Source organism: Peromyscus californicus, unplaced genomic scaffold (assembly GCF_007827085.1).
Source record: "Peromyscus californicus insignis strain IS unplaced genomic scaffold, ASM782708v3 Scaffold_4__1_contigs__length_199733344, whole genome shotgun sequence".
Classification (NCBI taxonomy): domain Eukaryota; kingdom Metazoa; phylum Chordata; class Mammalia; order Rodentia; family Cricetidae; genus Peromyscus; species Peromyscus californicus.
In genome coordinates, this window is record NW_026294562.1 from 171,121,781 (window position 1) to 171,134,657 (window position 12,877).

Genomic DNA, 12,877 nt, shown 5'->3' on the forward strand with positions numbered 1-12,877 from the left:
GCTCCTGCAAACCAGATGTGCACTCTCCCTGCTCCACCCCTCCACACCCTCCCCATTTGCTCAAAGGTGGCCTCTTTCCCCTGTAGCACAAGGAGCATAGCCACCGGATTCTCATCCACGTTTTCTCTCTAGCCCATGCTGCCTTCTCCAGGAAACCCTGTGGCTTAGGCTGCACAGCATTGCAGAACCCTAGGGCTGTCACCACCTCGAAAGTGCTGCAAGATCCGGCTGCAAGATCCCAGATGCTGCCTGACTGTCATGGGTCTCTCTGAGCCCCCCTTCACTTCTCCTCTACCTATTTACCACCAATAACTGGAATCCTCTTAAAGGATAAGGCAATCATGTCAGGCCTCTGAGAAACCCCGAGAAGCCCTGGGAAGGCAGAAACTTCTGTTAGGTCCCCATCTCTCCCAGAATAAAATCTGTTGTCTTAAAATGGCCCCCGGGCCCCCATGTGACCTATCCTTCCTACTTCTTCATGGTCGCATCCTCCTCCTCTCTGCCTGGTCACTATGACACAGAAACAGCCCTTAAGGCTAGGGGGATGACAGTGTCAGGGACTAATGGAAGACAGAGGATGTGCTCTGGGGACAGCAAGGGGAGGAAGGCAGAGGCAGTAGAGCGTCACTGTTAATCAAGCACTGCCTCCCTATGGACCAAGCAGGGTTCTGGTGACCAATGGTGTGTCAGTACAGACATGGAATATGACAGGCACATGGGCCACCTCTAGGTACTTCACAGGCTCCTGTCCCCAGTGTCACAGAGCATTCCCTCCACCCTCCTCAGCCTGGTCTAAGAGGCTCAGGGAACTGCAGTTTTGACATTCAAATGGTGTTTGGGACTCCTCTTCTCTCCAATGTAGACTCGAGGTTCTTAACAGCTGGGCAGTGGCTTCCATGATCTCACTCTTTGGTTCATCTTCAAAACGGTCTGCCGTGGGCAATCACACAGCTCACACCTAACGCTCTCTCACTCCTGAACCTTTGCACGAGCTGTTCTGTTCCCCCAGACCTCCCTACTCGACACATCCTGTGCTTCTAGCATCTGCCACTGGCTTTTGCTGATCCCCAGTAAATGTTTGCTAAACTGCCCAGCTGAACCCAGCCTGGGATGGCGATGCTCCTCCAAGGCTTGGTTCCAATGCCAAGAGCTCACTACCTGCAGGATAATGGCTGTGTTTTATGCAGCTTGCATGGGGTTTCTCTGTATGCTATTTGGGATGTGAGGGGTGCACATGTGGTGTGTGCAGATGTGTGATTTGTGGTGTAGCTTTGTATGTGTGTTGGGTGAGGTGGGTGTTCTGTATTGTCAGTATTTAGTTTGTGGGTGGCCTGTAGCATGAGCTGTGTGTATAGTGCACTATGGGTTCTATGTGGGTGCGGGCACATGAGGTTTCTGGGGTTTCCATGTATACGAGGAACACAGGATCCAAAATGCAGGAGACAGGATTATGAAGCACAGTGTGGTGCATCTGTGAGGCTGTTGTGTGCATTGTGTGGTATACATAGTGTATGTGGAATGTGTTTTCTCTTTTTAAAAAAGTTACTCTTATGTGTATGGGATTTTGCTCTCTCTCTCTCTCTCTCTCTCTCTCTCTCTCTCTCTCTCTCTCTCTCTCTCTCTGTGTGTGTGTGTGTGTGTGTGTGTGTGTGTGTGTGTGTGTGTGTGTGCGCACGCGCACACGCGTGCAAAGGCCAGAGGAGAATGTGAAATGTCCTTTTCTATTGCTTTTCATCTTATTCCCTCCCTTGAGATAGTGTCTGTCATTGACCTGGAGATAGCAATCAGCAGGAGTCTCCTGTCTCTGCTTCCCACAGCACTGGGTTACAGCTGTGTGTGTGTGTGTGTGTGTGTGTGTGTGTGTGTGTGTGTGTGTGTGGCCATGCCCACCTTTGTAGGGGAATGATATGGACTCACGTCCTCATGTTCACACAGCAAATACTCTTACTCATAGAGCCCTCTCCTGGTGTGGAACTCCCTTACATTGTGTGCAGATGTGTCACTGTGATTGGTTTAATAAAACGTTAAATGGCCAATAGCTAGGCAGAAGATATAGAGAGCCGTGCACGGCCGTGCCTCAAAGATGGCGCCGGCGTCCGGCTTCTGCCTTCCCGATGGCAGGTGTTCTCTGGGATAATCAACTCCTTATTTGGCTAAGGCTAGGATCTGGCTTGCTTCCGTGCACCTGGACCTAATTGGCTTGCTTGCGTATGTCTGACCCTATCGGCATTGTCCACGTGGCACTATGGGGTTGGTTGCCCAGAGGCTATAAAGGGCGTTGGCTGGCTTTCCCCAGGGTCAGAGAGAGAGAGAAGATGGCTTTCCCTGGAGTCAGAAGATTGTTCAAGGTTCCTGAATAAACTGCTTGGAGAAGAGCCTGGTGTTGCATCTTCCTTGCTGGTCGAGGTGGACACGACAAGGAGGTATAGGTGGGACTCCTGGACAGAGAGGACTCTGGGAAGAAGAGAGATGGAGTCCCCATCCAGATGGGGGACAACTGCTGTGGGATGTTAAATGTGTTGTTCTGATTGGTTGATAAATAAAACACTGATTGGCCAGTAGCCAGGCAGAAAGTATAGGTGGGACAAGGAAAGAGGAGAATGCTGGGAAGTGGAAAGCTGAGTCAGAGAGACGCTGCCAGCCGCTGCCATGACAAGTGAGATGCAAGTACCGGTAAGCCACGAGCCACGTGTCAACTTATAGACTAATAGATATGAATTAATTTAAGATAAAAGAACTAGATAACAAGAAGCCTGACATGGCCATACAGTTTGTAAGCAATATAAGTCTCTGTGTGTTTACTCAGTTGGATCTGAGTAGCTGCGGGACTGGCGGGTGAGAGAGATTTGTCCTGATCGTGGGCCAGGCAGGACTGGAGAAAACTCCAGCTACAGACAGCCAGGATGGGCACAATGGAGAGATGAGGTAACAAGTGTGCGGAAGAATATAGATTAAAAGTTATGGGTAAATTGAAGTTATAAGAGCTAGTTAGAGACAAGCCTAACCTAAGGCCGAGCTTTCATAATTAATAATAAGTCTCCATGCCATTTTCTGTGAGCTGGTGGCCCCAAAAGAAAAATCCATCTACACTCTCCGCAGTGACTGACAAGCCGTTTCTACCAGGAAAGCTAAGACAAGTCACCTCCTTGACAGAGCTCTTTTTGACACCATCGTCAATCTCTGCCAGTTGTGGGTCCCATATTCAGTACTGCCTCAGCTCAGAATGACCAAGCGGAGGTATCTCCCCCGCACAGCCCAGGAGGCCCCTAAGATGTGCTGCATTAGTTTATGCTGTGAAATATTTATTTACTATGTAAAGATGTTTGCATTTGTTCATGCTGAGGAATATTTGTTTATTTAGGTGAAGGTGTGCTGCATTTGTTTATGTTGTAGAATCTCTGTTTAACTATGTAAAGATGTGTTGCTATCTTACCTTGCCTGCCTAAGGCATCTGATTGATCTAATAAAAAGCTGAATAGTAAGGGAGGAGGTATAGGTGGGACTTCCAGGCAGCGAGAATAAGTAGGAGGAGGAATTTAGGCTGGGGTCGGGGAAAGGTGGGGAGAAAGGAAAGAGACGCCAGGGGCCAGACAAGGAGGAAGTGGGAAAGTAGCACATACAGAAAAAAGAAAGGTAAAAAGCCCTGAGGCAAAACATAGATGAATAGAAACAGTTTAAGTTAAAAGAGCTAGTGGGACAAGCCTAAGCTAAGGCTGAGCATCCATAATTAATAACAAGTCACTATGTCTTTATTTGGGAGCTGGGTGGAGGCCCAAAGAAAATTCCAACTATACCCACCCATTCTTAAGATTTTCTTTCCCATGGAGCAAGGCCACTGGAGTTCTACACCCTCATGAATGGGGATGAAAGGAGATGCAGAGAATGGGGGGTCATCTAAGTGAAGTGGGATATATGGGGTGACCAAAGGTCAGGGTACATGGAAATGTAATCAGAAATAAACACTTGTGTTCCAAATGAACCCGGCCAGGTGCCAGGATGCTGACAGTAGCAAGGTGACCACTGTGCACCCCAATTGTCCTCCTTACATCTCACCTCACACATGGACGGGTCACCCAAGTTCAGTTTTCTCAAACTTATTTAATGCTCTCCCCAATGGACTTGTTGTCTCCGTGCTTTGGGCCACACTGCCTCCCTTTCTCAACAGGACACCTCTGTAGATGTAACCAACTGTCTTATTAAATAAGAAACACAGAGCCGATTCAGAGAATAAAGTCAAGAGGTCAGAGCTAAGAGCCTTACCTTTCCTGCTTCAGTGATCCTCTTCAGTCAAGAGAGTTCTCCAAAAAAAGGACCTACTTCCTATGTGTTTGTCTTTATATAGTCTTTCTATTCTGCCTTCTCATTGGTTGTAAACCCAAACACATGACTGCCTCGTCATTGCCTGTCTGTAGAGACTTCCAGGTCTTCTATGGTTGGTATTGAGATTAAAGGCGTGTGTCTCCAATGCTGGCTGTATCCTTGAACACACAGAGATCTACCTAGCTTTGTCTACCAAGTGCTGGGATTAAAGGTGTGCGCCACCACCGCCATGCTCTTGCTATGGCTCTAATAGCTCTGACCCCCGGGCAACTTTATTTATTAACATACAATTAAAATCACATTTCAGTACAAATAAAATACCACCATACTCCTCTATCCGGCTCTCTACCTCCCAACCTCCTCTAACCGTGGAGAATTACTTCCTGTGTCCATGGCTGAAAGGATGATGCTCATTTAAATGTCGGGGTGGCTGTCTCAGTTGATAACTTTTGGTGTCCCACACCCCATAAGGATCATCTTGCCTTGAGGTCGCAGTGTAAGGTGTGGCTTACTTTTTCCCATATGCTTCTCACCTTTCTGAGGACTGCAGTCCTCACGTACATACATGGGTCCAATTGTCTGGGTGCCATTGAACAGATTGCAGCCTGGCTGGGACATGCAGCCCTGCACCCTCAGATTGGAGATGATCTCCCCTAGGACAGGAGGAGAGGGGAGAGAGAGACCTCACACACGTAGGTCATGCGAGCCTCGGAGGCAAGTCCAGCTCTGGGAGGTTAGTTTCACACTCCTTGAGGCTCTTTCCTTCACTCAGTTTACCTTTCCTCCCCAGACACCCAGATCCCCACTCCCAGCCCACCATGTTCAGTCGCGCAGGGTCCTCCATCCAGGCTTACCTCCCCTGAGGCTGAGGACTCCACTGTAGCAGTGTGTGCTGCCTGCAGGGCAGACCTGCTTGGGTGGATTCTCACAGCCATGGGTAGAAAAGCAGAGTGGGCAGCGTGTGGTTCCTGGGACTGGGAGGCAAGAGACGCAGTGAGGGTCAGTGGGAAGCTCTGGGTTTGGATCAGATATCCCTTCTTAGTTCCCCAACATGCCTCACTTTTCCTAGCAAGCCCTCCTGGGCTCCTCCTCTCATGCAGGCCTGACTACAGGGACTGGGGCTGTGATTAGGAGGACAGGGGAAGCCTGCAGAGACCCTGGGACTGGGTGTAGGAAGAGCAGCATGTGGGGACCTTTGGGGCTAGCCACAGACTTCACTGAGTAAGGGGGAGGGGCGCAGAAGCAGCCAGTGGCTTTACAACTTTTACTAAATAGTTAAGAAAAACCCCCTCATAACAAAATATTCCAGAACACAGAAACATGAAGCCTACCAGTTTACCACCTGACAAGGATTGTGGAAAGTCCCAACCCATTGTCCAGTAGGAAGAAGAAATGGGAAAGTCCCAAATGAGATACGAGTGAACCAAAGTCAGCCATATGGAAAGAGGGCAAATACACAAGAAAAGCAGAGCTGCTCAGGACTGTAGTGTGAGGCTGGGAGTTTGGCAGGAAACCCACCCAGGGGGTCAGTGAGATGGTTCAGGAGAAGAACCTGCCACCAAGCCAGACAGCCTGAGTTCAATCCCTGGGACCCACATGTTGGAGGGCAGAACAGATTCACGTGGGTTGTACTCCACAGACTCACTGGTGCACGTGGGCAACCCCCACTCATAATTTAAATAAAAGAAAAGAGAATACAAAACGATCTGTTGCTGGAGAGACAGCTCAGCAGTTAAGAATGGATAACACCAGTGCCAGCAGGGCCTGTCTCTGACTCTGTTGCTGGCTTTTGGGACCCTGCTCTTCATACTTAATACATGGGGAGGTGCTTAGTCTCACCACCATTTGATGTGGCATGCTGTGTTGATGTCCATGGGAGGCCTGCCTTTCCTGAGCAGAAATGGAGGAGGAGTGGAATGCGGGGTGGGGGAGAGGGGCTGGGAGTAGATGAGGGAGGGGAAACTTTGGCCAGGATGTAAAATAAATTAAAAAAAAAAAAAAGGATAACACCCTTGCAGAGGACTCAAGTGTGGCTCCTAGCACCCATGTTGGGAGGCTTACAACAACCTATAACTCCATCTTCAGGGGACCCAATGTCCTCTTCTGGACACACACACACACACACACACACACACACACACACACACACACACACACCCCTAAAAATAGGATCTTTAAAAAAAAAAAAAAAAAAAAAAGGAAATCCACTTCGTTCAGGGTTGCTAGAAGAGGTCAGCCAGGGGAGTTTGGAGTTGTGGGTCTCAGGGAAGTGCAGATGAGGGAATGCAGAAGGTGGGAGAGGGAAGGGCCCTGAAGAGGAGGGAAGGGCCCTGAAGAGGAGGGAAGGGCCCTGAAGAGGAGGGACTGGGAACTGTGGGCTGTGGAGAAAGCAAGAGCAGGCAAAGTGGAGGAAGTGAGCTGGCTGGGTGCTGTCCAGCAAGGGAGAGTCTGTAAATGAATGTCTTCCCTCAAAAGGCACTTCAGCAGCTGGCACCCTGCCTCTCTCCCCAGCACCCAGCTTCCCCCTGATGCCCTCACTTGTCACAGGGGGTGGAGCCCAAAGAGGGGCTGTGGTAGACAGGCCATTGCAGAGGTGTCCTAGGTGGCACATGGGGTGTAGGAGGTGACAGACAGCCCCGGGCCAGTCCTGTGCTCTGTGACTTTGGCCTCTTGGTCCTCAGCAGTCGTGCAGCCCTTGGTGAGAACCAAATTCACCTTCTCCCCTGGACGGATATAAATGGGCAGGTTGAGGCAGAGGTCAGGGCAGTTGCCCAACAGAGCTAAGGGGGCAGGGCCAGGAAAGGGGGCGTGTTTGTACCTAGAGGGCCCTTCTCACCATTCTCTATCATCAGCAGCGTGTCTTGGCAGCCTTCACCAACACCATAGGTTGTCTGGCCAGCTGTCCATTGGAGCGGCAGCTGCGATACATCCCTTGTGATCTCCAATGCCCCATGCTGGCATTTCAGAGCCTCTGCAGCTAGAAAGAGGAGAGAGAGAGAGAGCAAATCCCTCTCAGTAGTGAACTGATCCTGCTTGGTGGGACTTCATTCACAGGCAGCAACAAGTGGACCCTTCCAGAATCTTCTCTCATGCTGTTCAAGGCAGGAAGCCTTGGTGCCCATGACATCCAGCCCATGCCCTCAAGTCCCCGGATCTAGCTGTGGGAAAACCAGCCAACATGAAGATTAATGTTGGTTGAACTCAGTTCCCTCTTGAAGGCCTAAAGTTAGAGAGACACAGGCAGATGAGGACATGGAGACAGGGTCAGAGCAGACCGTGCTTCCCAGGTGAGCCAGGGTTCCTACGGGGCCTTCTTTCCCTGCAATGACTCTCTATTGCCTTGCCAGAAAAGGGTCTAGATGCTGGACAAGAAAATAGTTCTAACTGCAATTTTACTTCTCGAGATGGAAGTATTTCTCCAGGGTCTTCAGAGTGCAGGGTTGTGGAAAGGACCACTCCTGTCTGCCGAGAATCCTGGAGAAAACGCAAAAGCTACATTGTTATGTCTCCTGAGAGTCCTGTAAAACGAAGTTTTCCTCTTACCTCCACTTGCACAGCATGGCCCTGTGTGTGCACATGAACACACGCACATAAATAAGTAAATGTACAAAAAAAAACAAATAAAATGCAAACGGAACATTTGAGGAACCCACTCAAATGTCTAAAGTTTTTGTGTGTGCATGCATGTGTGTGTATGGATGTGTGAGCGTGTGTGTGTGTGAGCATGTGTGTATGTGAGCGTGTGTGTGTGTACTTGGTTATGAACATGCATGTGTGTGTGTGCTTGGTGTGTCACGAGCATGTGGAGGGCAGAGCTTGATGATGGGTATCTCCCACTCTGACTCTCACTGAACCTGGACCTCACTGATTGGCCAGCCAGGGGACTCAGGGAATTCATCTGTTTTTCCCCTCCCCCTCCCAACCCCAGGTCTAGGGTTTTGGATATGTGCTGCTATGCTCAGTTTTACATGGTGCTGGGGTTTCAAACTCTGGACTTCATGCTGTGTGGCAAGTACTTTCTCTGCTGGGCCATCTCCCCAGGTCCCTCTACACTCTCTCCTTGAAGCTCTGAGGGTTAAGCCGACACAGGCCTGTTAGGAGACTGAGGCAGGGGCAGACAAGACCACATGCTTAGAGAAGATAAGACTCTAAATCTATTTTCCATCTCTACTATAGCTTCTCTTTCCCTTGCAACCCTTCTGAGAAGCTCCACCGCCACCCCCATCTGCCAAGTGAATGCCACTGTGGCTGCGTGTGAATGCACTAGTAGGGACACTCCTGGAGCCCCCACTTTACTCTTGCATTCTCTGCCATATCCCAACCCCCTTGATTCTCTCTCTGATTTTCTTTGCAATGGAGCGAGGCTGCTGGGTATCATAGATGAGGATGGGAGAAGTTGATGGAGAGACTGGAGGCGGGTCAAAATGAACTGCGAGACCCAGCATAACACCAGGTCTGGGTGTACAGAATGGGGACAACCAAGCAGGTGGCTGTGCACCAGGCACTTTCCCATTGAGCCTGGACAGGCCATGCGAGCTCACTTGTTCCAGAATTATTCAAAGCTCCCTCAACACTTTTCTCTCCTGGGCCACACCCCCTCTCTCCTTTACATGGACAGCTTCCCTGGAGGGGAGGACAGCCCCCCTCCCCCGCGCTTACACACATCTGAGTGAGTGATACTCCAGGCTGGCTAGCCATGCTGGATGGCTTTGAGTGTCCCACACCCCACAAGGACCATTTTGTCCCGGGCTGCACTGCAAGTGATTTGCCTCCTTTTCCTATGAGAAACTCACCTGACTGGGGGCCGCAGTTCTCAAGCACATCTATAGGTCCAATTACCTTGGTTCCATCAAACAGGTTGCAGCCTGCCTGTGGCATGCAGCCCTGTACCTTCAGGCTGGTGGCAATGCCCTCTAAGAAAGGAGGAGATGGGGAGAGACAGAAACAGAGACATAAGGACCATGCAAGCCTCAGAGGCAAGCCCAGCTCCAGGAGGCCAGCCCTGCCCCACTCTGGGTCTTTTGCCCTGTCCCAGTTTACCCTTGTTCTCCAGACACTCGGATATCAATGCCTAGCCCACTCTCCCAGGGTCCCCGTGTCCAGGCTTACCTCCCCTGAGCCTGAGGACTCCTCTGTAGCAGTGTGAGCTGCCTGTGGGGCAGACATGCTCGGGTGCATTCTTACAGCCATCTTTAGAAAGGCAGAGTGGGCAGCGCAGGGACCCTGGGACTGCAGGTGACGGACACAGTGAGGGGCGGTGGGAAAGCCCTGGGCTTGGTTCAGATGCCTCCTCCCCACTGTGTTCCCCAACATCTCCTCCTGCAGTTCCCCTCATACAGGTCCAGCTGCAGGGAATTCAGGCTATGGTCGAGTTGGGGGGTCAAGGACAGAGGGTGTGGGGAGATCAACAAAGACCCTGGGGCTGAGGTCAGGAGGCACAGGGCCTCGGGAAGGGATGGCTTTTGACACAGGATGTAGATACAGATTAGATCAAGGAGAGGGGGGTGCCCTAGAATGAACCAATGGTTTCACCCACAACTTCTGCTAAGCAGTGAAAGAAAAAACAACAACAACAACAGTTATTCAGCAAATCTTCCAGCATGCCACAGCCCCAAATGCCATGCAGCAGCAACAAAGGCAGCATAAAGTCCCAGGCCAGGGCTGAGGAGACATGCCTTGGGAACACAAGGACCTTTGTTCAGTTCCCAGCACCCATGTATAAAACTAGGTATACTCGCCCACTGAAGCCCCTGAAACTGAAGAGGCGGAGCAAGTGGACCCCTGGGGCTTGCTGGTCAGCTAGCCTACCCTAATCTGTGAGCTAGCCTAGGTTCCAATGAGAGACCTGGTCTCAAAGACACTAACTGGATGGTTTCTGAGGAATGGCACCCCATGTTGGACTCTGGCTTCTACACATATCCACATGCATATGCACCATCCCCCACACGCACGTGCTGATGTACACACACACCTGCACACACATGAACACACTGGTACACCCACATCCTCATACAACAAACCAACCAATCAACAAAGTTGGAGGCCAGTGCCCCTTAGGGAAAGGAAACAGAGAATCCATGTATGAGAGCCACCAGTGAGTCAGTCCCGGCCACATGGAAAGAAGGGCTATGCCGGCAGAACAGGGGTAGGATCGAGCGCCAGGGTTGAAGGCTGGTGGTTCACCATTAGAAAATATGGCTGACTCATGGCTCCAACCCTGTTGTCAAATGCTGGCAGGAGTGTTCTGAGGCAGGATGGAGGGAGTAGAGGGTGGGAAGACAAGGAGGATGAATGAATTGGAAGAGGAAAAAGGACAGGGGTACAATCGAGGCTGGGATGGAGCCAGTGAGCTGGCCAAACTTCCGTTGTCTAGTGAGTGTCTGTAAAAGAATAACCCTGTATACTGATTTCTCTCCCCAATCCCTTCTCCTTCCTTATGCAAATCCCTCCCCCCCCCCCCCCGTCATTCTTCCTCCCTGCGGCACCTGTGGGTGTGGGTAGGTCCCCAAGAACCTCAGTGCTGGACACATCTTTGCAGAAGTCACTATGGTGACACACACGGGTGTAGGAGACAATAGAGAGCCCGGGACCGGTCCTGAGCCAGGTAACCCGGGGCTCCTGGTCCTCAGCCTGAACGCAGTCCTTGATGATCAGCAAGTTTATTCGGGGTCCTGGGTGGAGAAGGGAAGGCGGGTGGAGGTGGGGGTTGGGATTGCAGGGTCCTGGAGTGAGTTTGGACATCCCAAGGTAAGGTGAGATGTAAGGAAAGAAAGGACTGGGCATGGATGGATCGCACCTGCAGCTGAGGAAGAGCTCCTCCCAGGGATGCAGGATGCCGGAGGGCCCGTGGGGCGGGTCTCTTCAGGGAGTTTCTTACCATTCTCCAGGAGCATCACCAGGTCTTGGCAACCCTCACCGACCTCACAGGTTCTCTCACCGGTTTTCCACTCAAGGGGCAGCTGCGAGGCATTCCGCACAGCCTCGATTATGGCCCTTTGACAGCTCAGAGCTGATATACCTGGGATGAGAAGATCAGCTCCATATCACCAGATGGTTACCTTGTGCCACTTCCTGGGACAGACGTCCCCTTCCAGGTGAGATTTCTCACATACAGGGTAACAGAGTGGTGACTCCCAGGAGGGTCAGCACTGGCATAAGGTTCATGACTTCAGTCTGTGGCTAGAAATGCTTCCAGTGCTCTTTAAGCAGGAAATGCAATCCTTTTATACCCAGGATTACCCAAGGCAGCCCAGGAAATGGGGAGTGCTGCCTTGCAATACACACCAGGTCGGCGCCCTGCCCTGAGTCTACTACATGAAAGGCTAGGCTGTTTGGATAGTTCCTTCCCCTGGACTGAAGAGTACAGACCCAGACTTCATCTCTTAGAACCAGGGGTCCAGCTCCCAGACCCTCCTCCCTTAGGCTCAAAGGTCCTGGTCTCAGTCTTCTTACCATTAACCCAAGGATCTAGACCCTAACACCCTCCTCCGAGCCAGGAGTCTAGGACCCAGCCCTCCTTTCCACAGTCCTAGGGATTCAGACCCCAAACCCCTTCCCTCGGACTTAGGAGTCCAGGCTTAACCCTTCTTCAGACCCACAGCTCTAGGTCCCCAGCCCTCCTTCCTCAGACCCAGGACTCCAGGCCCAGCCTCTTCCCTCAGACCCAGGACTCCAGGCTCCAGCCTCCTCCCTCAGAACCAGGACTCCAGGCCCAGCCTCTCCCCTCAGACCCAGGAATCCAGGCTCCAGCCTCCTCCCTCATACCCAGGACTCCAGGCCCAGCCTATTCCCTTATACCCAGGACTCCAGGCCCAGCCTCTTTCCTCAGACCCAGGGGTCCAGGCCCCACCTTCCCTTCCTCAGACCCGGCTCCTTCCACAATAAGAACTGGAGTTATCCTGAACTCCAGTGACCCTATGGTTCTTCCCCCATGAGCCACCTGCGTGGCCCCTACCATGTTCCCAAATACTACAGGAATCCTATTTCTTCATCTCGGCTACCTTCTAGCCAGGTGGGCCAATGACTCAAATGTCTGTGAGGACATTGCGAAGTGTACCTCAGCCCTTCTTGCCCTTGCTTCTGTCCCTGACTGGTGATCTGTATCTCCCTTGCCCTTTTTGTCCTTTTACATTGCTTTTCTGTCTATTCCTCCACCATCAGAGCTATTCCTTTTGTTCTTTACCTCACAGAATAATACAAGAACCAGTGTGATCACTTCCTGAACAAGGTGATCTCTATGGAGGAGTACCCTATTTCTTGAGGGGCTGGAGAGACGGTGGTTCAATGCTTTACCATCGAACTGGCTGCTCTTACAGAAACCCCAGATTCAGTACCAGCACCCACATGGCGGCTCACAATCACCTCTCACTCCAGTCCCAGGGCATCTGACAAGCTCTTCAGACTCTTTTGGCACTGGATATGCATGTGATACATATACATGCCTGAAGGCAAAACACTTATGCACATAAATAAAAAAAATTGCATATTTCTTGACAGTGCAAGATGTCCTTGTCTCAAAAGGACTTAAAAAGTGGTATGCTAGAAAACCATTGTTATT

General features: G+C 51.1%; 1 protein-coding gene across 1 annotated transcript in view; it reads right to left on the reverse strand.

The window, feature by feature from the left end:
* Positions 1-11,484, reverse strand: part of LOC128124078 (CD177 antigen-like) — a 93,266-nt gene extending 81,782 nt beyond the window's left edge. The window contains 10 exon segments of the mRNA XM_052760309.1: positions 4,854-4,973; positions 5,175-5,294; positions 6,859-6,933; positions 6,936-7,043; positions 7,157-7,297; positions 9,114-9,233; positions 9,430-9,549; positions 10,806-10,991; positions 11,198-11,338; positions 11,433-11,484. Of these exon segments, the coding sequence (XP_052616269.1) occupies positions 4,854-4,973; positions 5,175-5,294; positions 6,859-6,933; positions 6,936-7,043; positions 7,157-7,297; positions 9,114-9,233; positions 9,430-9,549; positions 10,806-10,991; positions 11,198-11,338; positions 11,433-11,484 (1,183 nt within the window).
* Positions 11,485-12,877: the final 1,393 nt, after the last annotated feature.